General features: G+C 36.3%; 1 protein-coding gene across 1 annotated transcript in view; it reads right to left on the bottom strand.

Annotated features, from left to right (window-relative positions):
* Nucleotides 1-1,029: 1,029 nt before the first annotated feature.
* LOC118280721 (zinc finger protein 579) overlaps nt 1,030-27,933 on the bottom strand; it is a 59,837-nt gene continuing 32,933 nt past the window's right edge. Inside the window, exon 2 of the mRNA XM_035601049.2 lies at nt 1,030-7,014. Within this exon, the coding sequence (XP_035456942.2) occupies nt 5,130-6,998 (1,869 nt within the window). The 5' untranslated portion in view covers nt 6,999-7,014 and the 3' untranslated portion in view covers nt 1,030-5,129. The remainder of the gene's footprint in view (nt 7,015-27,933) is intronic.

Genomic DNA, 27,933 nt, shown 5'->3' with positions numbered 1-27,933 from the left:
ACACTTTTCCCAGAAACCGAAGGCTTCATAATTGCAATTCAGGATCAGATTATTAATACAAGAAACTATAGAAAATACATAATTAAAGACCCTACAGCTACAAACGACAAATGCAGAAAATGTCACATTCACTCCGAGACAATCCAGCACATCACTGGCGCTTGTCCCCATCTCACACAAACAGATTACACTCATCGTCACAATCAAGTCGCTAACATCATTCACCAGTCACTCGCCATTCAGCACAACCTCATAGAAGACACACACACTCCATACTACAAATACACTCCTAGCACCATCCTAGAAAACTCCACTCACAAAATGTACTACGACCGTGCAATACTCACAGACAGAACCATCCACTACAACAGACCTGACATCACTCTACAAGATAAAATAAATAAAACCACTTACCTGATTGATATCGCCGTCCCCAACACGCACAATATAACTAAAACAATATCTGAAAAAGTCCACAAATATACCGAACTTAAAGACGAAATAACCAGGATTTGGAGGCAAGATAAAGTATACATTGTACCGATAGTACTATCTACAACTGGAGTTATACCGAAACACCTGCATCACAGCCTAAAACTTCTAAACATCAAAAACACCACCTATATAAAATTACAGAAAGCCGCAATTCTGAATACATGCCGAATAGTACGAAAATTCATGCAGATTGACGAAAATGACATTTCACCACCATCAGCATCAGCACCACCACCACCACCCCTTCAAACCATTGAACTTCTAGACCAATTATAACATAGTAACATGTGCTTTACTTGGCTTAGGCCCGTAAAGTACATTACATCCGGCCTTGGAGCCGAGACTTTAAACAAGTATCGAAAAATAATAATAATAACCTTTATTGTACACCTTTTACAATTCAGACAAATAAATATAAGTAGCGCTAAGTAAAATACATACATACATACTTTCCTTAAACGTCTTCAGGCTGAAAATAATGATTCAGTCCCAATTACTCGTATTAAGGTCACACAGGTATAGAAACGACTCGTGTTTATTTGTATATTTAATTTATTGAATACGGTAGAAATGCTTCGTAGTAATTAATGGAAAACAAATACATAACAAACAGACGGAGCTAGGAACATATACCGACCGCAGACCACATTGTACAACTCATTACCGACTGACCATTATCCAATTATATCAGGACCCACAAGTCTTATTACTCTACAAAAATAATATTACAATAACACCTGTCATACTACATGTTTTATTGTTTAATAAAATAATTCTGTTTATATTTTTGTGGTATTATTATTTCCAGAAAATATATTTCACATTTTATTTTTTGTAATATTTTTTGAGTGTAATTATGTTCTGTTGTGAGGATGTGTAATAAGTTGTACAACATGGATGCGGCATAAGGTTTGGCTTTCTCCTAAAGCCAGAATATAATTCTCTTTATATATTTTAAAATATAATTTTATCCAATGTGGACGCCAATATTCTTTAAATCGCTGCTGCAATTTAAATTAATAAATATCCATTCAGGTTATGCTCCATATATTTTGTAATTTCCTAAATATATATTTTATTATTATTATTATATGCCCGAACTGGCAATCCACATTAGTAAAATGTTTTTTTTTATAAAATAATTTGACTAGAAACAACACAGTTTTATATAAGTAACTCGAAAAAATATTTTCACGTTTTACAAAATACAGTCGCACTGAAAATACGAATAACCTAAAGTTACGAACGACTAGAACAAATTACATTAGTTTTGGAATGAAGGAACTTTGCGTTAGAGATCATAACGTTTCTGTCAGGATCAAATACTATTATTAATAGTAAACCTCTCAAATATTTGATACTGACAAAATAATAAACAAAATGTATCACGGCTGCATCTCAGATCTTCTCAAAATATTAAAAAACCTCGATCTGAAATAAACCGCGAAGACATTTTGTCCATTTGTTATTAAAATACTTAAACTATAATTACATACATAGGAACATAATTAATATTATTTTTGCAAAAAACACTTTTGTTTAAACATTACCCGTGTCACCAAAAAACATTTATTTCGCTTTCTCTGTAAAGCATACAATAATAGTTTCTTTTAAATGTTTTCAACATCATTATTTTATTATTTTTTCACATTTTGCAAAATTACCATTGCATTATTACAAAGTAAAAATCATTTTTTGCAATAACAATAATGAAATGCAAATCTAATAATAATAATAGTACGTATTTTAAAATAATAATAGGAATTATTATTTTGGGAGACGTGCGACTGTATTGGCTGTTTCTAAGCGTTGTACTTGAGTGAATTATTGTTAACTATTAATATCACTCCTGTTAACCTTCCAAACTACGCTTAATAATTAATTTGTACTGTTTTATTATTTGTTTACCAAACTCCGATACCTTACATACTTGGTTAACAAATTTGTACTATTGGTACGTTGCGGACGTAGCACAGACAGACAGACATGTATTTTTAAGACATAAATAGTTATAAAATTATTACATATTTTACTATTATATGGAAATTTCAACGCAGAGGCTAACAAATATTGTTAGCACCAATTTTATTTTTATTATTAGGTATTTTTACATTGTAATTATTACCCTTTTTGTAATTTACCTAATAATAATCACAATAGACTGAAAAAGTAAAATTGTTAACAGTAAGTTTATATGTAGCGGTTACTATTACGAGTAGGTATTAAATAATTAATTATTAATTCACCGTACGATGGCGGTTTTCCTTTAAACTTACTGAAAAATTGAATAATTCAACCGAATACATAATAATTGACCAACACGAAATAATTCAATATTATTCATGTATTCGGTGCATTTCTATGAGCTGCATGTTTCTAAGTTTTCATTATTATTTCAACAAGCATTGCGTAAATACATATTATGAGTTATGCCTACAATACAATACTATATAACTTGTCTTATATAATAAAAATCTCTCACAGGGTCATCATATGGTTCTCCCCATTAAAAGTAGCACTGGTTATACGTATATTGAGAAGGTATAGGTGAGGTCCGACAACATTACAACAGGACCTCACCTAACATATAGATATATAGCTTGTATATTATATGTGAGCTATCTCTGCTACGTCCCCAACCCTAAAACTGGTCTCCACACCAAGTACAACGCATTTTTGGAAAACGAAACATCCTGAACACAATATTTAATACATTTTTTTCACTACATCCAATGATCTCGATCCGAGCCGGCGTCCATTCTCCACATATAATAAAAACCCGGCACCCTCTACTATTGTTCCACGGATGCTCTTAGAAAATGGCGGCCGGCTGGAGATCTTACCACGCGTACAATTGTATTAATTTGTTATTATTTAAAACGTTATTAATATAATTTGTTGTATCGCGCGCCCGCGCCTCGGCTCCGTGCAGGCCTCTTTGGCTATACTCCCGGAAGACTCGTCGGAAGGTATTCAAAATAATTCACTCTGCACTTATTTTGAACTCTAATGACTAATTTTGACGTTTTGGAGTAGGAATCTCAGTTTGGAACTTTGTCTAGGAACTCTACAAGTACTTGAAGTAAACATCTTCATAGGATTCTCGTTTCGTTGGCAACGAAACTAATGTCTTGGAACAGAACAGAATTAGGACAGAATTATCGATAGAAAATAGTTTTTTTCAAGTGATATAAAAATGAAAGAGAATATTCTTTTGTCGTAAATTATTATCCGTTTCATTTTGTCATATATCGTCAGCTTGGTGTCACCACCACAAGCACTCTGTCCTGATAAGGGTTACCCTGATCCATCATCACAATGATTACCTCAACAATCAGGTTCGATTCCTGTGCGGAGCCGTCACGGGGGCGACCTCTAGTTTCATTAAATTTAAATTACAACTTACGTACATACATAGGAACTTTCTTTAGAAGCTGCATGGTTTGTACAAGCTAACCTCCACACTGATCTACCAATAATGAATTATTAAACAAACTTTGTTACCATTTTACCCATCAAATAAGTCTTGATTATCAAGATAATAATATAAGCGACGCGTGCGCCGCCCCGCCCCGCCAGACACGTGAATTATTAAATGTTCAGTCTTTTTCGATGGCAGTTAATATAACTATTAATAATGTACATCGTAAAACGTTGAGTTCAAAACATTAGTTTAAATTTAAAGCGGTCGTAGCTGTTTATATTGTTGCAGAGCGGAGCGGCGGTGCGCCGGCGCAGTAACACATAATGTTTACGATACACAAATAATGCGGCGGGGCGCGCCTAGCTCAGCCCCGCGCCCCAACACGAGGACCCGTATATATATATATATTGGTGTGTGACACAACAAAACCCGTCTCACCGAGCCCCACGACCACATATCTAATCAATTAATACTAAAATTACGTTTAATGTTGATCACTGCCCAATAGTACGTATCTTTGTGCTTTAAGTCACTCGTAGACAACAATAAATAGTATCGAGTAGCTAACGTGTGCGCGCGGCCTCCGTCCGGCGCGGTGTCGCACTAACTTAGTATATTTGTACTCCATTGTAACTCCAAAATATAATTTATACAATAACAGCTAATATAAAAACTAACGAGGTGAGGTAGAGCGGTTGTCGTAGTAGTAGTACGCGGTAGTACGGTAGAGGGGAGCTGCGCGCGCGCAGCCGCGCTGCTCAGTGATCAACATCGCTCCGGTACTACGACGCTATCGTGAGTGCGCACTCACCGATACAATACCTTTAAATAATAATTACTCCTAGGGTGTATTTCTTCTCCCGATCGAAATCGACGTTTCATAAACTCGTCTCGGACCGACCCGACGGAACATCGAGGAGATAATAATAAATAATCGAATTTATAAGCGGCAACGTTTCATATATCACCCGTTCAATATAATTCTCAATATATGAAGTTAGACTCTGACAAAAAGAGGCCGGGGGCCGCCGCGCGGTGTGGCGCTCGAGCGGGCGGCCGCGGCAGCTTCTTTACAAATACGTCTCATAATATTTCAGCAATCGCTTGAAGGCACACAGCGTTAAATGTAGTTAGTAGAGTTCAGCGATCGTAGGCGCGCGCACGCGGCGGTGTCGTCGCTGGCCGCGTGCGCCCGCGTCGCGCCGCGGCGTTAGGCCGGCGTCAGCGTCAGCGTGACGGTCGCGCGGCGCGTGGCGCGGCGCCGCACCGGCAGGAACACCAGCGCCGGCACCAGGCTCAGCGCGCCGCCCGCCTCCTCCACCACGAAGGGCTGCATGGTCAGCGGGGCCTGCGGCGCGCGCGGCACCGCCAGCAGCGCGCCCGCGCTGCCGTGCGCCGCGCGCAGGTGCGCCTCCAGCGCCGCGAAGCCCTCCGCACGGAACTCGCAGCGCGAGCACGAGTACTGCGCGTCCGCCTCACCCTCGCCCTCGCCGCTCTCGGGGCCCACCTCACCGCCCTCCATCTCACTCCCGCACGCACTCCCAGGAGGCTCTGGTGGCAGCTCGGGTGGCTCTATCGCTTGTTGCTGCGCGTGCGCGCGCTCGTGCGCGAACAGGAACGCGAGCACATCGGTGGTGAATGGACAATACGAGCAGGCGTAAGGCTTGTCTCGCGCGAGCAGGTCGAGCGGTCGCGGGGGAGGCGGCGGTGGTCGCGCTGGGGGCGCGTGCTCAGCTAGTAGATGCGCGCGCAGAGCTCGTGGGCCACGAAACCTTCGCGCGCACAGAGGGCACGGCTCGGCGGGCGCGGTGGTGGCGGGCGCGGGCGGCGCGGGGATGCCGTGCGTGTTGTGTTTGTGCACGCGCAGGAAGTACTTGCTGCACAGCTCCTTGTGGCAGATGTCGCACGTGACGCCGCCCAGCTGGGTGCCGCTCTCTAGTGAGATGCCGTGCATGCGCTGCATGTGGGTGCGCATGAAGTACTTATTGCACAGCTCTTTGTTGCAAATCTCACAGAAACTCGAGCCAGAGGAGGAGGCACGTCGCTCGTCAGGTGGTGGGGGCGAGGCGGAGGGGGGGCGCGGGCCCGGGTCGTTGGGCTCGTCCGCCAGCCGCTCGGCCGCCAGCTCGTTCAGCTGGGATATCATCGTCTGCAGCTTGCGTAACTCTTCGCTCGCAGAGCCGGGCGAGGCCACGCCCCTTTCTTCCACTATAAGGTTTAGTGGACTTGTTTGGCCATCACGTAACGCAGCTTCAAGGTCTTCTTCACATTCACGTTTCACTTCAGCCATTTCTTCAGGGTCTAAAGGTGGCGGCAGAGAATGCGAGCGTGGTGGCGTGTCAGGCGGTGGTCCTGATAGGGCTGGTGGAGTTGTCAGCGGCGTTGTCAACGGAGTGCCGAGTGGTGTGCACAGCGGGCCGGCAGGTGGCGTGGCTGACGGGGGCGAGTGGTCGTTGACGGGAGAGCGTCGCGCGGGCACGCCGTGCCGCCGCTCCCGGTGCGTCCGCAGGAAGTATTTGTTGCAGTACTCTTTACAGCATATTTCACAGAACGCTTCAGGATTGACCACTCCTAACCGGCGCAGTGCGTCAGGCTGGAAACCAGACTCTCGCGCACGTCGGGCGGAATCTGGTGAGAGACGACGTGGTGTTCCCCCTGACTCCTCGTCGGAGGAGCGGCGCGGGGGTGAGGGTTGCGCGGGTGGTGGGGCTGCGGGCTGCGGGTCGCCACCGTCGTAGATCCCGTGCTTGTTAGCGCGATGGGTCTTCAGGAAGTACTTGTTACAGAACTCTTTGCAGCAGAGGTCACAGTACGCCTCGGGGTTGAAGATGCGCGGGGGCTCGTGTCGCGGCAGCAGGCGGAAGGCTGCGAGCGGGTCGAAGGTGGGCAGCGCCAGCTCCCCGAAGGCGAGCGCGCTCTTGTAGATGTCGGCCATCTTGGCGTGCAGGTCGATGGGCGGGGGCGCTAGGTGCTGCGGCTGCGCGCGCGTCGGGGCCGCCTGCTTGCGGCGCTTGCGGCCGGGGCTGCTGCCGCCGCTCTCCAGGTCCAGCTCGCGCTTGACCGCTGGCGCGACAGACATCGCGTCACCGCCGCATCTGGAACGAAACAGAATATGTGTTAATACCACTAGGAAATTAGGACTCATACAATACTGCTTGATAAAATTGCTGTTGATACACATAAATCATTCATAAGTCGCTTCGATAACGAATAATATCAGATGAACCTATTGTAGCTTATTTTTAAAGGGGGGAAAATCATCCAATGACTTCTCCCGCCTTCATCATATCAGCCTGACAAAACCACCCCGTTCCTACCCCTGCTTTTTTAGCCGGAGCCCCGGTAAACCCGCTAGCTCCGGAACCTATCGCCTATCATCATCATCTTCATATCAGCCACAAGAGGTCCACTGACTTCCATTTCGACCGTTTGGATGCGATCAGCATCCAGCGACTTCTTGCGATCTTCGGCGGGTCGTCTGACTGCCTTGAGACTGGACATCCTATGTTATGCAGTGCCAGTAGGCAAGTAGGAATGTATAGTTTATTTATGTGACTCTATCAAATTAACGCACTGAGCTAGTTATTAGTATAGTTAAAATTGTTGTAAAAACGATTTTCAATTGTTACATACATTTTATTTTTATTAAATCTTTTTTATCAATGATATTATAATAAGCCTACCTAAATATCATTGTACTCTACACTAAAAAAATGTGTCAAATGCTTTCCATCGAGGAAAATGTGGAGTTGCTCACTTAGATAATTGTAATAAATTAATTCCAAAAAATTGTGCTACCTTTATTACTTATGATTTATACTTAAATTGTAATTATTAGTAACTTCAGTAGAACAATAATGGTCATCGTCATATTAGGCCAGTTCATAGAAATATTGTTGTTTAAAATAAACAACTAAATACAACTAATTTCCATCAGTTGGTGGTAATTAACAAGAATTATTTTTTAATTTGTGGTTGGGTGACCACAAATTGGCTTTAACAATATGCGTGAGAATAGAAACAAATGTTTTATTTGATGTTTGTAAAAATGCAACTCGGATGCTTCATCGTCTACAGTATTTTTACATAAATCTTAAAATTTTAATAAACTTGTCAATCAATCAGGTAGTGCCTGATTACTACAACGTAAGTAATAGAGGTACAGAAAGGACATAAAAAAAATCATTTAGTCCGTCATCAGTGAAATACTGGTACAAATAATACCAAGTGCTTTGTATAAAGTGAATTAAAAAGTTAACAATGGGGCTAACTTCGTCAATTATTTGTAACATTAAATTTATGTCTTTCGATATTTAAAATCAATGAGATTTTAGGTTTTTTTCTTTTGGTAAAAAACAAAAAATGTGTTAGATATTTTAAATTAATTTAGGTTACTCATATATATTTTAGGAACATTAAAATATTGTGATCTCTTATTGATTTTAATAAATAATACTATATCATTTCTGATAATGTTACTTTATTTTCTACACTTAAAAAAATAAACATCCTTTTTTTAAGAAAATATTCTGATTTTTTTGCAATTTTCGAGATTTTTTTTCTGTTTAGTATGCACGTTTAACAAAGGTAGCCAATTTTCAATATTGCGGGAATCTTAACTGCGATCTGATTTTTTTTTTTGGTGCCTTCACCAGCTCTGTTTTTGGTAGGATCTTACTGTTTTTTTACCTAAATGATAATCTAACGACGTTTTGCTAAAAATTGCCATAAAACAAAAAAGTACAAAATCACCATTTATATAGTAAGGCTTGTGATCGAATAATGAACCACAAAAAAAAACATACTTATTGAAATGTAAAAAAATAATTGTAAATGTGAATTTTTAAGTGAAAAAAAAACAATTAGGTATATACGAGTAACAACAATGACGCACTATCACGCATTTAAATAACGCAATCACGCAATAAACTAACTATTTACAATAGTTAGTTTAAACTAATATTTACAATAGTTAGTTTATTGTAACCTGTAATCTATAGAAATCAATTGTTTACGTCATTTCACCATTTCAATACCAAATTCCAATAAGAACACCCTCTCACCTATTGTTCTGTCTAAGATCTACTGCCTCCATTAGTCCTAATCACCATCATAGAGTTATCACAGACTCAAAATCACCACACACATCACCAATAATATCCAATCAATATCTTTAAAGATTCTTTCAAAAAATTTCAAAGTACAGTCACTCGCGAAAAATTCCGACCTCACTCGAATATGTCAAAAAATTTTTGGCACGTGCCTGCCGTTGCGCGTACGCGTTCAAAACTGATGTTTTAAGTAAAAACGTGTGCTGTATTTCTTTTTTTTTGTTAGAAAATAGCAAAAATGGTGTTCCCCACCCGGCCACCCCTGGCACAGTCGATTATTTGACAGGGGGCCAGTGCATTACGGCCAAACGTGGGTTTACATGCGTCTGCAGATATTTATGAAATCAGTAATTACGTATACGGGCATTAATTTTATTTTTGTATTAAGATTTTAGTTTAATTTGTTAAATTACTTATGTAATAACATTGTAAATAGGTAGATGATTCTGTATCGTAAGTGCAAGTGTCGTCACCAATTTTTATGTGACAAAGTGATGTAAAGTATTATTTAACGTTTAATTAAAAATATTTTTTTGTCGTGTAACGAAAATGTTAGGAGAATAAGGTAGAAAATAATTTTAACTTATAATAGGATACGGTAACAATACTAAGTAAGTTTTAAAAGTATTTAGCAAATTACTAATACCCATTTTAAACTTCTTTAAAAATATGTAACATAAAGATAAAGAAAAGTATGCGAATCTATGCTTTAAAAATAATGAAAAATATCTTGTAATATAAACCCATTCCAACCCCATGTAAGCCGGCGCTATAACAAACAATACGCGTTACTTTCCAAAAATTTGGAAACACTATCAAAAGGGCGGCTCTGATCAAACATGCTCCATCTCTTTCACACATATGCAACTGTTGTATATGCATCTCATACTGCACATTATGTTTTCTCTTTCTATCAACGTCGAATTTAATGACCATCGTGAATTATGGCCTTTAATCTATGTCTTTATTTAAATTATTTTTATGTATTTTTCATAAAAGAATATAAAATTGTGTACTTTATTATTAAAAAAAATACTTTTTATAGTGCCTGGATTTGTGCCCATTGTATTGAATTAAGCTAATATTCTACCTAATTTAAATACTCAAGTAAAATATTACATATTGCTGTACAAACCTATATGTCTAATTGTTTTTCTATTTAGCAAAAAAAATACTTGAAACATAGGTAAGAAATCACACCTTACCAACTAAAAACGATGTCGACTGTACATTCAAACAGATACCGAGAACACCAATTCAAAAATCCATATCTACTTAAATATTATTAACAAGATTCCAAGAAATCCTTTGGCTATAAAAACTAAACAAGAGCTTCACCAAAAACGAGCAGTCTTTAAAAATACACGAAAAGTTCAAACAAGTATTATTTGATATAAACAGCGGAGCCGTAACGCTTTCTCATAACGTTTTTTCACCACCAAAGTAAAAAGTTTTTATTAAAAAGTCGAAAAAACAAGTTTAATTACTTCTTAAGGAAGTGGACGGCCATCATCAATTTGCCTTATTAAACAGTTATTGTAATTTAAGATGGCCACCTTTATTTGTGGCTGCTTTAAAAACGAACCACAGTTTTGTTTGTTTATCCTACGTATATATTATGTATGTGTATACTGCATAATCTCAACAATAAAATAACAAAGTGATACTAGTTATTCATGATTGGCGCGGTGGCTCGTTTCCCGCACGGAACAACTCTTTGTGTGATCCGCAAAGTTGTTTCGGGTCTGGGTGTGATATGTATGTGAACTTGTATTGTAAATGCGCCCACGACACAGGGTCAACGTTTTAAAAAAACAAATATCAAGTTAGACTGACCTGTTCTTTGTAGGTAACTTAGCTTAGCTTAGCTTTGTAGGTACTAGCTAAAATATTTAATTTTTAGTGCAAAAAGTTTCATTTTCTCATTAATTGGGTTTCTTAGTGTTACCGCTCTACACAGAGACATTTAATATGATTAAGTACTTAAACATAGTAACTATTTTGTTCCACAAACAATTGCTAAGGACTGAGTTAAGTTACCATTAAATGACTCTGCGTACGACGGTTAGTATCTAAAGCCTCACAAACTCACGATTCACAACTTTCAAGAGTTTAGATAGACTATAATAATATAAAAATACCAAAACTCATGAATCACAACGTTCAAGTGTTTTCTATCCAAACTAATACAACGTGTAACAAAAAGGGGGTATACATATCAATTGCACGGTTTCTAGATAACATAATAAACGATACGGTAAGGGTTTTTTAAACTCATGTTTTCATGGTACCAAGTTATGAATTTTTCAAATCGCGCCGCCGCGTGATTCAAAATTAGGTAGACAGGTACTAGGCGATCAGATTGACAGAAGAAATGTTTCGTAATATTAGCGAGTGACCCCTGTAGTGTTGTGACATGTTTGTATGATTTAAAATCAAGAAACATGCGATACCAAGTATTTGGTACAAATTTTTTTTTAATCGTATTTTAAGCTGAAACTTTTTGTAGAGACTCTATTCAACCTGTATTCATCAGCGCTTCTTGATGTATATGGGTATTTTGTTACACGTTGTATAAACATGTACATTTCTAATTACATACGGAACTCTCTGTCCATATCTACGGAACCACTGGCGAGTTCCACCCACCCTTAATCATTTTGAAAAGTGGATTGTCGTACAAATGCCTCAGTTCTGTGGTGTCATTTATATTTCATTAATTTTAAAATGTATTCAAATATTTTAATGGCTTTTTTGTTTTTGTTTATATACTTAGCTAAATGGGATTGGTTGAAAATTTTAGCTAAGCTAAGCATATAATAATTCCTTAAAACTCAGCTCTAAACAACTATAAAACTGATATTGAAGTACAATTGAACAAAGTAAGTTCTGTTTCATACACGTATTATTTAGTAGACAACATTTAGAAAAAATGGGAACACACTGAAAGCATTGAACTTCAGCACTGAAATATTTCACAAATAAATATACAGCCCGCAACATTTAGGTCGGTCCGAGCAATTTGGTTAAAACATAACAACTTTCGCTTTATTACGACAAAGATAACAACTGATACACACCATATTATTATTTTATAAAAAAAGTTCATAAATTGATAACCAGGAAGGAGGTTATCATTTTTTAATAAATCGCTTTTTAGGAGACTGATAGGCTGAGTGGCGAGTGTTCATTGCCTGCGTTCCATTTTCAAAACAAAACAGAGACAACATGGCGCCTAATAATTACAACTACAAAATGTGATCGCGAACCAAACTGTGGTTCCATTTTTACGAACACCACTCAATATTCATTCATTTTTTCGAGTCAAGTGCTATATTTTACTGCTAAGTCGTTAACTTTGAAATATCGGTCGCGGGGGGCGTGGGTGGCGGGGTGGTTGGCAAATAAAATAAAAATAAAGGCCGATTACGGCCGACATTTTATAATGGACGATGAAATGACATGCGGGCGCCGACGGGGCGCGCTCTTATAGAGACTTCCTAAATGTCAGCGCGTGATTTTTTGCCGATTTTCGTTTTAGCTTTCATTTTGTTTTGTTATATTTTTGTGAACTGTTCCGCTAAAGGTTCCAGGTTTGGTGTCACTGGTTCTACCGGATTTAGTTTTATGACAGGGTTGACGGATGACGGAAGTATTTTTACGCAACTATGAATAGTTTGAAAGAGCCATTTGCCGTGGAAGTTAGGTTGATATCGGAATGGAGTGTATGGATATTCACAGTAAACTTATTATGCGTGTAAGATTAATTCCCACTGAAAATTGAATTGAGATTTATTTCAATGAATAACTAATGAGCGTGTAAGTAATCCGTAGCTACTTATTTCTTTTAAAAATGCATACGTAGTAAAACCACTCCAATATAAATTAATTTTAAAAGTGTGAAACCAACTCCACACCATTATTATTCCCGTCCAACTGACATGTCACCGAGTATTTATATTCAATCACTCGGGGCGGGAGTCGAACCCGAGACTCCCCCGCCGCCAGGTGGCAAGGGCTTATAATTTTATAATTGATGCCTGTGAATGACGTGACCACATTTTAAAGCTGCACTTGTGGACGGTATTTTGAAATGTGGTGAGGGTTCCATACATATTATATCATAAGTAATATTTTATTTATTGCATAATTTCAAAATTTGTTCTTCTGAATTGTGTGTTGAAAATTTAAAAAAAAAAAAATGGCAATTAATATATATTTTTTTAATATTTGTTTAAGAATAACTCGTTGTGGAATTTCATCGCCAGATAAGGAATACACATCACATACGCCAAATTCTAAATTCAACAACAATAATGACAAAATCTTAGAAATACCTGTAATTTCCTTCTTTAAAATCCAACTTTAAAACACCAATTTATTGAGGAACTGATATCTATTTCGCACTTCAAAACTCTAAATAAAAATTCACTTTTAAAACTAGTTTAAAAAGAACTAAAATACGTCTTTCAGTCCTTTAGTACATAAAGAAGAACGAACAAAAATACTTCATAATTACACTTTTTTTTTTAAATACTAGTTTTTAATTATTTTTTACTTCCTAAACCAAGAAGCCAGAAGTGGCGACTTATTTTTAGCCCACGGCGAATACACTACACGGTTCTGTTTAAAGTGTCTCACTTAGAAATCGCCTCATTAAATTAACGAATCTATTAGAATACGATACTCGAAGGAATCCTTATAATACAGTCCGTCCATTCATCCGCATGTAATGCCATTATTCAGGAACATTTTTACATTTTTCAGTTATGTAAACGAATTGTAATTTACCTAGTTTCACGTAAATAGGTCGACCGTTTGTGGCTGAAACTTGATTACGTGCTGATGAAGGCAACATGTATGTAGTTTTTTTATAGATGTTTTTTGACAAAAATTTGTTCGTTGTTATACGTCAGTGTCGGTTTTTAATAACATATGTTATCTTACTACCTTCTAAAGTATTCCTAATAGAAAAAAATAAACTCATAACTTGAAAAAATTACATATTTTGGAGGCTCAATTTCCCCTTCCCAATTTTCCCAATCCCAGATTCCCCAACAACCCTTGAATCCCCAACCCCCAAAAGGCCGGCAACGAACTTGTAACGCCTCTGGTGTTTCAAGTGTCCATGGGCGGCGGTGATTGCTTACCATCAGGTGATACGTCTGCTCGATTACCAGCGTGTTCCATAAAAATTAATTAATAATTTAATTTAAAGTTAAACAAAACCTATCCCAACTTTAAACGGTATAAAATATCAACAACGGCTGTGACTAAACGCTAGTAAGGGATTGTTATTCACTAAAGGAACCCTAAACTTGAACGACAAAGAGCGGTTGAGAGCGGGGTGAGCAGATATGTCCCTAATATTAACAGCTTGTTACTGAGTATGTAGCTTTTATCATTTCTAGTGTATACAGCAAACAAAGCTGTTTGTAATGTTATGTGCTTGAAATACAACAAAATCATATTCATAGGGCTTAATTTTTTATGGTATAAGCCGGTAAACGAATTGACGGATACTCTGATGGTAAGCAATCGCCGCCGCCCATGGACACCCGAAACACTAGAGGCGTTACAAGTGCGTTGCTGGTCTTTTGAGGGTTAGGAATTAAGGGTTGTTGCGGAATCGGTTAAATATAGAAGAATTTACGTTAGATGATTGTGAATCTGCGTTACTAAGATTTTATTTTTAAGTATTAAGTACCGTGGGTGGTTCAATTATGAAGGGCTTTTAACTAAGCCATCTAGGCGATCTAGGTTTTATAGAGGATTAGGATAAATGTTTGTATACCTAAGTTCTGAATGTAGATGAGTCAGTCTTTGCGTTTATGAACATGTACCTACCTATTGCTACTTAAACTGATTAACAAATACGGACATACAAATAAATAGCTTTCTACATTAAAATAGTAGATATATGGTCTTAGCAACTGTATGAAAGATACTTCCTGGAATAAAATATGTGATGGAGAAAGTAATTCAAAATGAATGTTACTTCAGTAGCTACGAAAGGATCGCTTACTAGGCCCACGTTTAAACAGACCGACACGTGTATTCTACTACATTACATTAATACAACTTCACGATAATGTTATATATGTAACGACAGTGAAATATCATTATTTTGTTTGGAAAATCTTGAAAATATGTTTATTTTTAAAATATAGAATTTGTAGCTATAGTACAAATATAATTTAATGTAAATTAGCGAAGTTTAACAATGCCCATAGACACACGGAGGTGCTTTTTAGGCAAATAGTCTGACACTCCCTATCGCCCGAGGTGGAAGAAGTGATTGGATGATGGGCCCGCTCATTCATCATCATCATCATATCAGCCACAAAACATCCATTGCTACACATTCTTCTCTTACTACTTGGAACTAAGTTAACTAATAACAAGTGTCATTAATATTAAGAATTTGTACCAAATATCCGATCTATCGGACGTCAGGAAGATGGTTAAATTCGAATTACTAAATTTGATCTAAACAAACACACTACTCTACACCCTTATGGCACAAAAAGCGTAATGTTATGTTACGCAAAACCTAACATAATGCTTTGTCCGATCTACTAACCCGAAATGCAACTCAAAATACGGTTTTCAGCAGTAATTTCATGCGTAAAACCACTTAATACTAATGCTTAATTCAAACGCAAGCGTTAATAAAAATCACGGGCATCGTCACAACTCATCGCGGGCTGAACATAAATATGTATATGTATGTATATATGTATATGTTTATGTATGTATGTATGCATACTTTCATATGACAGCGAGCCAGTATTGATTTTATGTCGAAAAATGTTTTTATTTTTATCTGGACTGCTTACTTTAAAGATAAACCGGTAGGTAGCGATAAGCGAAATTAAAAATGTAGTAAATCATACATAGATTAGTGTTATCGATGTATTTGGCATACTGCGTATGATTGGGACGAGCTTTACGTTATTTGTTTAGTTGCCAAGATTTAGAACGGTGTTATCAACAGCTTAAAAAATGAGGTTTTGTTATAATCTCCCACTTAGCTGGTGGTTGGAGATCACAGTTTAAATGGATCAGGTCTATTTGCTGAAGCCCGGTCTCTATCAAATGTTTGTGCCATAGTTTGTTCTTTTGTCACCCGCAAGCAGAGTAACGGTGCTTTTTCCCCAGAGATGTGCTTTGATACGTTGCTGTGGATGTGTTTGGCTTCCCCCAATTAATATTCATATTCATTGGTACTCATAACTTAGCACTGGTGGAAACGGACTCAGCTAAGCTATGTTGTTTATATGGAAAGATGCGTGCTATGGATGTGTGCTATCAATGGCTCCCCTACTATCGATACATCGCATGTTCTAGCTGCGCATCTTTCCATATGAACAACATAGCTTAGTATCAGTGGAAACGGTCTCATAGTTTCACAGCTCAACGATTTCAAAGGGACAAATGCATATTATAATGTCGTATAGAACAATATATTAATGTCGAATTACGGTATTGTGTAACCAGCTCTAGTTCAGTGATTGATTGTTTTATTTATTTCAGCAATGCTTTTGTGTTTGTAAGCAAATAATATATGAAATAGATATGGGTTGATTTAGTATTGGAAAGAAAGGTGACTTGATTTCAAATGTCGTTGTAATTTGATGCAATCGGCCGTAAAAAGGATATATTACGTCCATTTCATCAGTCTATATACTTGAAAACTATTTAAAAAATAACCATGTAACTAATAATAGTACCCACGATACACAACAAAAGAAAAAACAAGACTATTACACAATAAAAGTTTACAAATTTAATATTAGGGTCAAACGAACATCTCCGGCCAATCGAAGGTCAACAAACTAAACGATAGAAATAACATTTTACAATCCATTCCCGCTCAGCAACGACAATTTCTATAAAATTGTTATTGTTCCCGTTCAAACTGCGCAATGGATCAAAATAAAATGTTACGATCGGGGATTTTGTAACTATGTTATCTGATGGCATTGGGGACGAGCTTTTAGCTTATTTATCTTGTATTAATAACTTAGATTGTGTGTACACTGAAATTATAAATAGATTTGAAACATATGCGAACCTTGGGTATTATGTTGTGGTTCGATTCGATTTTTTTAAACATTAATTTGTGAGACATGTTTTATTTGACTGTCGAACAGAATTAGTATCATACTGTTGTGGAAAGTAAACTATATTTCCTTGCTTCAACGACAAAGGATAATTTATCACAATTGGTGTAGCCGTTCTTGAATCCTATGACTACCCTATACTACCCTACTAACTACTCCTTTTTTAGTCAGAGCCCCCGTATTCCTCTAGAAGTCTAGATAGTCCACAGCTCCGGGTAAGAAGTACTTTACATATTAAATAGTGACATTTGTCAAATTACACATACTTTTTAATCGCCCTATGACACTCCTGTGTTTCTCTTAAAACTCCTAATGTGGGGCAAGAAAAAAAACTGAACTTAACCATTATTTCATACAAACTATATTGATATACCTATATAACAAGTGGAAGATATAGTTTTGTGTAAAAATAGACCTTCGCATATTATATTTTGTGGCCTAATAACCCACACTTCCGATGTATAAGTGTGATATCTCGTATAATATTTATGACTAATAATATACTATATAGTTTGTTTGTATGTCTATTATGTCGGGACCATAATACCTTATGACCACCTCTTTATAGTGTAGTTCTTGCTTGCAAGCTGATGGTGATGATGATGATGCTAGTAAGCTATTCTAGGTTCGATTTCCTGGTCAAAAGACATATGTAATTTTAAGCAGAATTAGACCCTGTAAAACCACATTATTAATCGGAAATATCTTTATTTTTATCAATTATACAGCAGGAATACTGATTTGTATATTTTAAAATGTTTGATATTTGTCAAACTAAAATTTCTTAATAATAACTAATATTGGCATTCACACTAACACTTCGAAATGTATTTTAGTACCGTACTAAACTATTTTTAACGTTATAAAATACTCGTAATAATGAAATAACATCAACATGGATATTGGCTGTAATTTGCAGCATTTATTATAAAATGCTACATCCTTACATTTTACATTGTTGTTGGCATTTTACTTAATAACTTATAAATAATATTTAATCATTTATCTTAAGAAATATAATGAATATTAGCATAGTTTTTGTTCTCACTCGTATTCCAAATCATACCTTATTGATAGACAATTAGGTTCCTATTTGAAGATGTGTTTGGTTAAACAAAACAAATACATAAATTATTAAAAAAATCATGATGGCGTAGCTTCGTAGCTCCGTAGCTGAGTTACTACGACGTGCTACGATTTTTTGTAAACTTTTTTTAAATTGCACAAGTAATATTTATATATACACCATTTATCATTAAAATTAGCTTATAATTACTCTATTACTGCAAAATATTAATTATGATTGTCTTTCGTAGCAGCGGAGCAGGGGGCTACGAACTAATTATCAGTTTTATAAAAGTGAGAGCATCAATTTCTTTTTTAAATATAATGCCACAGTCAAGAAACCTTTCATTTTTGAAATATAACATTATACACACCTGTACACTTCAAGATGGTAAGCAGAACTTGTTGTATATATATTTTTTTAATTGGTTTTACTTCAGCTCAACTTCACGGTACATACACAGTCATATAATTGTAATACACGGAGAAACGGTTTATTTCTATTTATATCATTAGATTATGGAACCGTTCCTAAGACATAGTAACAAAGATTTTATCAGAGATAGCAATATGGTATTCTTAGCTCAACGAACATAAGTTATCCAAAGTATAATTTAAGTTATTTTGTGTAAATCTTGATTCGGTACAGAGTTAGCTTTGAGTTAGTAATATAGGTTTTGTGCAGAAGTTCAAAAAACTCTATTGAAGGGAGTTTTATTGGACATTAGGAGACAAGGTATCTTCACTTAGTAACTAGTATTTAGTAAGTACTGGAGCCATCAGCCACCAATTATACACATATTACGATCATCTTTTTGAAATCTGACACTCACCGTCACAGGTTATAAAAGGTTCTCATATCATTGTATTAGGTCGACTGTCCGTCCTCAAATCATGCCCCCCCTCGCCTCCCCCAAGACACGAGCACAAACACACGAACGTATATTAATCTAATCACACTCCGTTTCGGCAAGAATGTGTGAGTATACGTCTTTAATAATATCTGGGGGGCGCGCCCCCCGGGGGTGGCCGCCCCACCCCACGACTCCACTAGTGAAAAAATATATCCTAAGGAAAACAATATTATAAATTGGACGGCGCGTATGTGTGCGCGCCCTGTAGAAATGGCAATGTATTTCCTTCGCATGTCTTTTTATTTCATTTTACTTTATTTTATTCCGTATGTGATGTAGTATTTTTTTTTCACTTTTATTATATTTTCTTTGACGTAGCGGAGCCTCGGATGACAATGTAGCCGAATCGAATTTTCGTCGACGTTACATTTGTGTCGCTCTGAAATTATAACGCGCGCCTTAAAATATGCTTTTTTGGCTTTTTTCCTCGCTTGTATATTTTGTGGAAAATACGATGTTTCGCACAAATCACTTTGTTGAAGAATTCTTGCGATTAGATATACGTATGTATTTGTTATAGTAAGTATTCGGTGAAATGATTGTGTTTCTTTGAATTAATAACATGAAAAATATTACGTTACGGTTTGTAGACATCGTTTTATTACATTTTGTTAAAGCCCGCTCGGAATGTCGCGTGTCCTTGAAAACTGGCGACACGTGTAAGGAAAAGAGAACAACTTTGATATATTTATTTCCAAGTTTTCGTCGATCTTTAATATTTGCTTTGTGTTTTGGTAACGAGACGCGTGCCTTGTAGGGAACCGAGGATATCAGGACCGCTCAGCATGAACTCTCTAACAAGGCAAACTTGTATATAATGATCTTTCATATACATACATATATACACAGACAGAATAAAAACAAGTTGATAGACAAGACATTAGCGACAACTATATAAGAGTGACTTATTACCTCACACGCTATTATGTTCAGTAACAAATAAATCATATTCTTGTCCGGTGATAGGCACTATAAGGGCTAAATATAAGCGTTGTATAATGTGAGCTGTCTGTCTGTATATATGTGTATATACATAGTGACGTAGTACATTATCTGAAGGTCCCACTACTGTAGCGAAGCCAGTTCCACGTGCAAGATTCTGACCTCTGAATTATTTAGGTATTCCATTAAAATTATTGTAGTTTTACTTAGAAAACTTAAGTATTACGGCTTAATGTTTACTGAAATGTGATAAAATCTTGTGATGGTAGATTTTCTAGAGGATTTTCTATTATGTTTTAAAGGATTTTAGTTTTGTTGTTCTATGTTTAATGACTATTTTTGTGTGATATTTTGCCTTAAACAACGTTACAGCTGATATCTGATATGGAGGTAGGCAGTAGTTAGCTCTTTTTATATTGTCAATTACTAATGTGCGTTCTATTACTGAAAGTTTTCGCAAAAAAGACAATAAAAATTATGAATGTTTTACCCACAATAGAATCGAAACCGAGACCATACATACATACATAACTTTACGCCTGTCTCCCATGGGGGTAGGCAGAGACAATGGACCGCCAATTGCTACGACTCTTACATACCACTATTCACAAATACAAATTCCACACAAATCTCATATATGTACTTAACATTAGATACAAATACATGAAAAATTAATAACTTCCTATATAATCTCCAAAAATAACGTCAAACACAAAAATATGTAAATACAATATAAACTACAAATGTTAACAAAATATGTCAAAGTTTGTTAACAGAATACATTTAATCTAAACAGTTGCCCTCTAGCTATTTGAATGTTTCCAATTGAACCCGAGACCTTGTCTTTGTGACCACTTGTAGCAAGGAATTACTTTCAAATAAATACATCGGGTTTCTTACCTTCTTATTATAATGTATGATTTTGTCGGATTTTCAAGTGTGAACAGTTTTGTATTTAAATCATTTGGTATTTGCGTTTATTTTCCTATTTTTAAAGATAGGTTTATGCTTGATATTTTTCTAAGATGTAGGTTATATTTATTACATACACGTTTTCATTTATCGTGGTGAAAATTGGACAAGTACAAGACTTTTATAGATACTATACTTGCTCCTAATGCAGGCTACACACCTTCAGTTATAACTGTGCAGTTTTAAGTGTATATTATTCGAACTATAGAAATAAATTGTAGGTCCATACAGCCCATTTTGAAATACTCTGTCCAAGCCAAGTACTTCATTCCTAAGATAATTAATTTGAATTAAGTAATTTATAACCTTACCCAGTAAGTTTTCAAAACTATATAACTAATAAACTGGTTAAAATCTTTGGGATATTAGAGTCTGTCACGAGTTTACAAGTTCACATTCTTCATTACATAATTTTATAAAACAATTTTACACAACTTGAGACATCTCACTAAACAACTACTTTAAAATCACACTAAAAAAACAATAAAAAATCATTCACAAAAAAAACATACATTTTCTTAAAAAAAAACCAACAAACCTGATAATAATTTGTGTATCAATAAAAAAGCAACTCGTACAGACATCAGTGTAGTGTAGGGTGACCACGAGAGGAGGGCCAAAGAGGACATTTACCTCTAGCGACGTGTAACGTGTAACGTGGGGTCGAGGCGACACGCTTTGTTACAATAGGTTAAGATGTCAGCTCTTTACGATACCTCCAGGTTCCCGATTTGTTTTTTAGATTATCTCCGATTTGAATTGTAAAGAAACTGCTCTTATTATTATTAAACAGTTTTATTTAGCCTGATTTGTTGGTTTGTTTGCGTCAAATTTAGTAATTAGCATTTAATCACTTTTAATTTGTAAAAACATATATTATTAACATAGAGATTCAGCGACCCCACAGTCAAACTATTAAAACGGTTTTGTGGGGCTTATTATATTGTAATGTAATTATATGGAAATTGAATAAATAAATAATAAATAAAATAAATAATCCCCTGAATTCCTGATCTCCGATCGATCTGATATTTGGTTCACACTCTTAAGAGTGTCGTCATCAAGATTAATCTTGATAACCATATAATAGAAGCCAATTTAAACTGTTCAACATAAAAAAGCATAGATATTAAATAATATTTATTTTTGAAAATTGGTTAAAAGATAATACTTTTACACGACAATCTCTAAAATAACTAGATGAGGCCGGTGTTACTTGTTTTATTGAAAAATATTGTCTTAAACGATAAATCAGTAGGCGAACGTTTATGTAAAGTGACATTTACTAAACGGAAATTTGATAAATGTGAGAAGAAATAAAGGAAATCTAAGTGTTATTTGGCATTTATAGTAATTTACTATTTGACCTTTCCTGCTTTTGGTTTCATAAGCTATTGCATAACGGGTATCAAATATCATGTCCATCTCTAGACTTATATTTCTTTAAGTTTAATATAATAGTAATACAAATTCACTATTTATTTCATAAGAATATACAAAGTACATTTTGCACACCCCTTTGTTACCATCTAAGTTATTGACGTAAAACAGAATGATCCTATAAAAAAAAACGCACAAATCTAGTCTCCTTATTTTCACAATTCAGAAATTACTTTGTCCAACCTGAGAATCGATACCATAAGTTCTCGATTAGCACGCGTGCTTTCAACAACTCGACCTATGAAGCATCAATGATACAAGTGAACAAAGTACCCTAAACAAGTGTATAGCTGTCGCCAAGTCGTAGGGTCACCAACAGTCCCCACAATAGATGTTTTCCTTTACCATCGTATTAAGACGGGGGTCGAACCCAGACCGTTACAATAGGTTAAGTTTATTTGTTACTTTTTTAGGGGACGATTGATTCGCATTGAGATCAAAGCTCAGGGTTTAGTGGTTATTCTTAACTTTTAAATGGCTCGTGTCTAACTTGTTGGGTTGTGTTTTTTATTTATTTTTGTAACTAAGCCTATTTTTCAAGAGTCAAACATGAGAAAATCTTTGTGTGAGAAAATAAAAAGACTTTATGAATAGCGTGATATGATTGAAATAATCGTTTTATATTAAATTATAAAATAAATTATTTACGATACTAATATGATGGATAAAATTATCTTAATTCTATATAAAAAATATTATCTCTTATTGTGTATAAAAAAATGTTGAAATATAAATAATATCTAATGGCATAAATCTTTTACGAAGAATTTATTTTTTTCTGCACCACAATATTTTTCATAAAACAAATGTTTAACAATAATTACGGTAATTAAAACCGGGACTATCCACTGAAACACACCTTACCATGGTCACTGTACTATAAACCTATTCACACATTGGCATTTCTTGTAAACCAGATATTAATATAACCCCAACTACGAGCACCGCATATTTATACGACCTCTTCACGAAAATACAGAAGTCTACATTTAGGTACTAACCTTCAGGTCTAGATTTCAATATAGGGCACAAATCTAGGACTATTTTAAGACTGGCATTGTTACTTTTTATCAAAGAGCCATTCTATAAATATCCTATTACTAGGCAGAGAGAATTGCCCAAAGCGGGAGAAGACATTAGATCATTTTACCCCCTCTAAAAATAAGGGCAGAGAGAATCAGCAGGACTCAAATGACTGTCTCATATAGAGAAGGAGAGTGCATTGATCACCACACTTGCTTAAGACCAGTTGGTAATTTAATTTCAGTTCAGTACCAAAATCTAGTTCATGGCCTTTCCCTAATCAGTTTTGATATTGGCACTATAATTGTAACGTAGTACTACATATTTTACGTAGAATTAAACTTAAATATTCTCATGTTATTAAATAGTATAATGTGAATATAAACTTACTACAATAATACGAGCTGATAGTTTTACACATTTTCGAGTTAAGTGTATTTTCTTATTCTAAAGAATTGAATATTACAGCTGTTCTCTGGTCAAGGTACAAGAAGTTACTTCTTGTAGTTTCATGTAACTCATATGAGTGATCTCCATACAGTATACACACATAGCTCTACTTACCCCATTACGTAAAAGTAGTCATAAAATTATAGTAACAACTTACAATCGATAAATCGGAAAACCGAGTACGAAACTAGACAACGAAAATAGCTTAACGACATTGCAACTTTTGTTATTGATCGCTAACTTGGCTCTGTTGTGAAGATATGTGTTTGGTTCTATTTCTTGGTCGGATACGAAACGATACAGTACCCTTAGTATGAATTTGCTTTACGTTTGAAGTAATCGAAACGAGAGCGCGTTCGTTGTAATTGGCCGGCTTAAATAAAACGAACCAATCAGAGCGCCGAACGCGCTCTCGTTTCGATTACTTTAAACGTAAAGAAAACTTATACTAAGGGTACAGCCCAGGTATTACAAGATATTCATTAAGATTTACAATGGAATCACTCTAATATTATATGTGAAAGTTTGTTTGGATTTTTAGATGTTTGTCCGTCGATTAAGCGTTTCAGCTTAATCGACGGACGTACTGAACTGTTTTTGATAAAATTTGGTAAACAGGCAGGGTATGAGCTGAATTGGGTGATAGGATATTTTTTATCTAACGGGAAAACGTGCGAAGCCGCTGGTAAATGCTAGTAATAACATACATATATCTGGACAAAAAACAAACTAAAGTGGCGATAGCGAGTCTAATGTAAACCATAACCCTTACTGGTCCTTATAAAAATAACCAAAGATACGAATATGTCTAACTTAAAAAACTAAACTAAACTACTAAACTTAAACTTCGTGTTTAAAAACTTTAAAATAAACTTTATAACTTACATGGGAACAGGAAAACTATCTCAAAATAAAATTCTGACTAAAATAGATAGTCATCAACACATTTTTGTTTCCATTTCCTGCTTGTGACAGTTTCGCATACCATCACGACCACATACACCAAAGGTGAAGACAGAGATCTAAGTAATTGAGGCTTTAGCATGAATACTAGCGGGCGGCGAGTAAGGGTAGCTCACCGCCCGAACAGAACCAGACCCGTGCGTACGGCGCGTAGCGTTACTCGCGCGCCTCAAAGAATTTAAATTTTAAGTTTAGGCCCAGTAAGTTACTGGTTTAAAAATAAACTTATTACAGTATTGAACTGGGTATGAATTCAACGAATATTCCTTATATTAAAATAATACTGACTGAATCGTTGGTCGAGTGGTCGCAAGTGCGACTGCCGGGCAAGGGGTCGCGGGTTCGGTTCTCGGGTCGGGCAAAGTATTATTGAGCTTTTTTCGGTTTTTAGTCAATTTCTTATTAGTAGCTCACTGATTGTAAACTGACACATGCGTGCTGCCATCTGAACAGGTCCGCTCAAACTGCTGTGGTTCTTTCCTCAAAAGACCACTACAGAATCAACTTGCACGGTTCTCCGACATCTTTAATTGATTTTGTCTGGACTTTAAAACAAACTCAGAGGTCATAGTCTCTTATGACCTCTGAGTTTGTTTCGGCATTTCTTCTCAGAGTAGTCGGATAGGAAATGCCGGCCTCATCTAGTTATTTAAGAGATTGACGTGTAAAAGTGTTATTTTATAACCTATTTGCAAAATAAAAAAAATTAAAAAAAAGTAGCACGGTGTCTGGAATTGTGTCCCGTATATGGTAACAGGCTTACTCCATGTCACATAGGACTATAACACAAATGATAAAAAATGGGTGTACATTTTATAGTATGCAGCACCTCTGCGTACCATTTTCAAGATAAATAGGCGTGACGATACAATAAAATAATATCAGTAATTTCTAATATCAATCTTGTTTTCCGCATAGAAACTGTAAATATCGAAATAAGAGGTAAGCGGCCACTTGTCAATATTTCAAGAGGGTTCTACAGTCACAAATAAATATCTGCTTTGTATTTTTAACGTATCAATGTATTCAAATGTTATAAAAATAATAACATTTTCATTCATTCAATTCTTTGATTTATTTAACATTCGTAGAAAATCGTAGTAAGTACTTGATAAAGAAATAAACTGGATGATCACAAAGCCTAAAGATTTTTAATAATGTCAACTACAAAAGTCCTTTTGCTTAATTTACAAATTGCAAATACTTAAGTTCAGCCCGGTACATTGCTACAATACTAATGATCGTTCCCCAGTACCTAATTAACTTCCATGTAATTTATACTAAACAATGTTTTACTAGGTGTAAGTGTGGGTACCTCACATTTGAATTCCAGCGGCCCCCAAACAACTCATGTTTTCTTTACAAACCGAACATTCAAAGCTAACAACAATATCTATTATTCTTGTTTCAAACATAACAAAGCTAAGATACACGTGTTTATCTTATGTACTCCAGCTATGTACACGTTACTTCAAGTACATAATGTACACCAGATATCCAATCATTAAGAAGTCAAAACATAACTACAGTGTTGCCAGCACAACGCCTTCATATATTAATTAACGCGGGAGTTCAAACACATCCACCGTACTAACAACTATATTGATTTTTTCCACCCCACGGACGGCCGTTGCGAAATTATCGAAATCTAACAAAAGCATCCCGAACCGAAACTGGTAAGAAAACTAATAACCCGTCTTACACCACCCTGTATACAACACACGCGCCACACACGCAACACGCACGCAGCACACACGCACACGCGCCGCGCCGCGCACGCACACAGCGCCGGCCAAAAGTCTAATTATATACGTCCACGAAGAAAATAAAGATTGGGGAAAAATTTTACAAGAAACAAGTGTGCCGGCGAGGGGGGGAGAACTGACCGCTCCCCGTCATTAAGCCCCCCCTCCCGCCACCCGGCCACCCCGCGGGGAGTTAGTTCTCCCCTTGGATGTTTAATAATATGAAGAATTGGAGATAATTTGCGAGAAACTAAATAAGAAACGCCGGACGAAAATTGAAAGGTCGAGGGGTGGTAGTCAGCCAGTGTTGCTGTCTCACTCTTACGGAAGCGTTAGTTCGTGGAAACACTTGAAAAAGATTGTTGTATCTCTCGTGGCTAATAAATTATATTATGGTTATTGCTGTAGACTTGGAAAATACTGGAACGTTACTGGTACCTCGCCACATACTGAGGAAATTACGAAAATCATTGTTCACGCATGTACTTAGTGTCTTTGAACTTAGTACCTCGCACTGGCTGTGCTAACTAGGCTAAGTAGTTGGCCGAGCTAATGTTTCCAATTGAACACAGCACTATCTATGTATTGCTATCTGTACGTCATAATCTAATTTATGTGTCTCCATATCTAAATTGGTTGGTGTTTCGTAAATGCCACCATATCGAAAAATGCATCCTCATATCTACTTTGGATGTTAGAAAACCTAATAACAAAGGTCAAAACGAAACGAAATTATACCAAAATAGCCAAATAGAGAATTGGTTGTGCAATCATGTAGTATTTAAAGTCACTTCAGTTTACACTTTTATTCTTTTGAAACAGAAAGCTACAAAGTTGATTCTAAAAGTGACTTCAAAATAACACGAAATAATTCTAATTATAATGGTGGCTACTACACTATAATACCATCTTTTTTGGGTGAATAAGTTAGTTTAAAACTTCTATTTTATACAACTTTCAAGAAAAACTGAAGTCCAAAAGATCAACACTGGTATAAAATCAAATCACCGACTCGTGAATCGACGCTGCCACTGGACTGGACATTTCATTTCTTTAAATTATGTACAAATCAAATGTAGTTATGTATTATTAATAAAAAATATTGTTTGTAGATATGTTTATACGTTACGCAAACTGAAGGTACTGAAACCATTGATCAACCTTGATGATGAAAGCTCTACGACGCTGTGATAACTAAATGTTATGTTAAAAACATATAAAATGTAGATAGCTATTATTGTAACTTCTCAAAATATATCATAC

This window comes from Spodoptera frugiperda, chromosome 16, assembly GCF_023101765.2.
Source record: "Spodoptera frugiperda isolate SF20-4 chromosome 16, AGI-APGP_CSIRO_Sfru_2.0, whole genome shotgun sequence".
Taxonomy (NCBI): Eukaryota; Metazoa; Arthropoda; class Insecta; order Lepidoptera; family Noctuidae; genus Spodoptera; species Spodoptera frugiperda.
The sequence above is the reverse complement of the archived record's forward strand: the minus strand, read 5'-3'. Positions and strand labels throughout refer to the sequence as shown.